Source organism: Chinchilla lanigera, unplaced genomic scaffold, assembly GCF_000276665.1.
Source record: "Chinchilla lanigera isolate Chin_1 unplaced genomic scaffold, ChiLan1.0 scaffold00050, whole genome shotgun sequence".
In the NCBI taxonomy this organism is placed as follows: domain Eukaryota; kingdom Metazoa; phylum Chordata; class Mammalia; order Rodentia; family Chinchillidae; genus Chinchilla; species Chinchilla lanigera.
In genome coordinates this window covers 15,520,664-15,521,199 of record NW_004955451.1, presented here as the reverse complement: position 1 = coordinate 15,521,199, position 536 = coordinate 15,520,664, and the positions used below count along the sequence as shown (strand labels likewise).

Below are 536 nucleotides of genomic sequence, written 5' to 3'. Positions count from 1 at the left end.
GGCCCCAGTGCTGCCAGCCCAGCTGCTGCAGACCCCAGTGCTGCCAGCCCAGCTGCTGCATCTCCAGCTGCTGCCGCCCCTCCTGTGGTAGTTCCAGCTGCTGTGGCTCCAACTGCTGCCGCCGCTGCTGGTCCTGCTGCCTGCGCCCTGTGTGCGGCCAGGTGTCCTGCCACACCTCTTGCTACCGCCCCACGTGTGTCATCTCCACCTGCCCCCGCCCCATGTGTTGCGCCATCCCTTGCTGCTGATCTGTGGCTGTCATCTCCGTCACATTACGGACACCTGCCCTAGTCATATAACACACATGGTAGCCACCCAGTGACTGAAAAAAGGGGCTCTTTACCTGCCAAACCCTCTCCTAATGTGGCCTTCAGAGTTGCATTCAGTTCTCCTGTAAAAAAGCAGATGGGAACACATTTGTTAAAAGATTTTTAAGCCACACCCAAAATACATCTATTTTTAGGCAAGCAATGTCTGTATGCTAATTGTGATGATCTCACAGAGCATTGTTTCCAGGTATTCTCAATAAACAGTCA

General features: G+C 54.1%; 1 protein-coding gene across 1 annotated transcript in view; it reads left to right on the top strand.

Annotated features, from left to right (window-relative positions):
* LOC102025314 (keratin-associated protein 4-7-like) overlaps positions 1-536 on the top strand; it is an 847-nt gene extending 311 nt beyond the window's left edge. Inside the window, exon 2 of the mRNA XM_013519127.1 lies at positions 9-536. Within this exon, the coding sequence (XP_013374581.1) occupies positions 9-248 (240 nt within the window). The 3' untranslated portion in view covers positions 249-536. The remainder of the gene's footprint in view (positions 1-8) is intronic.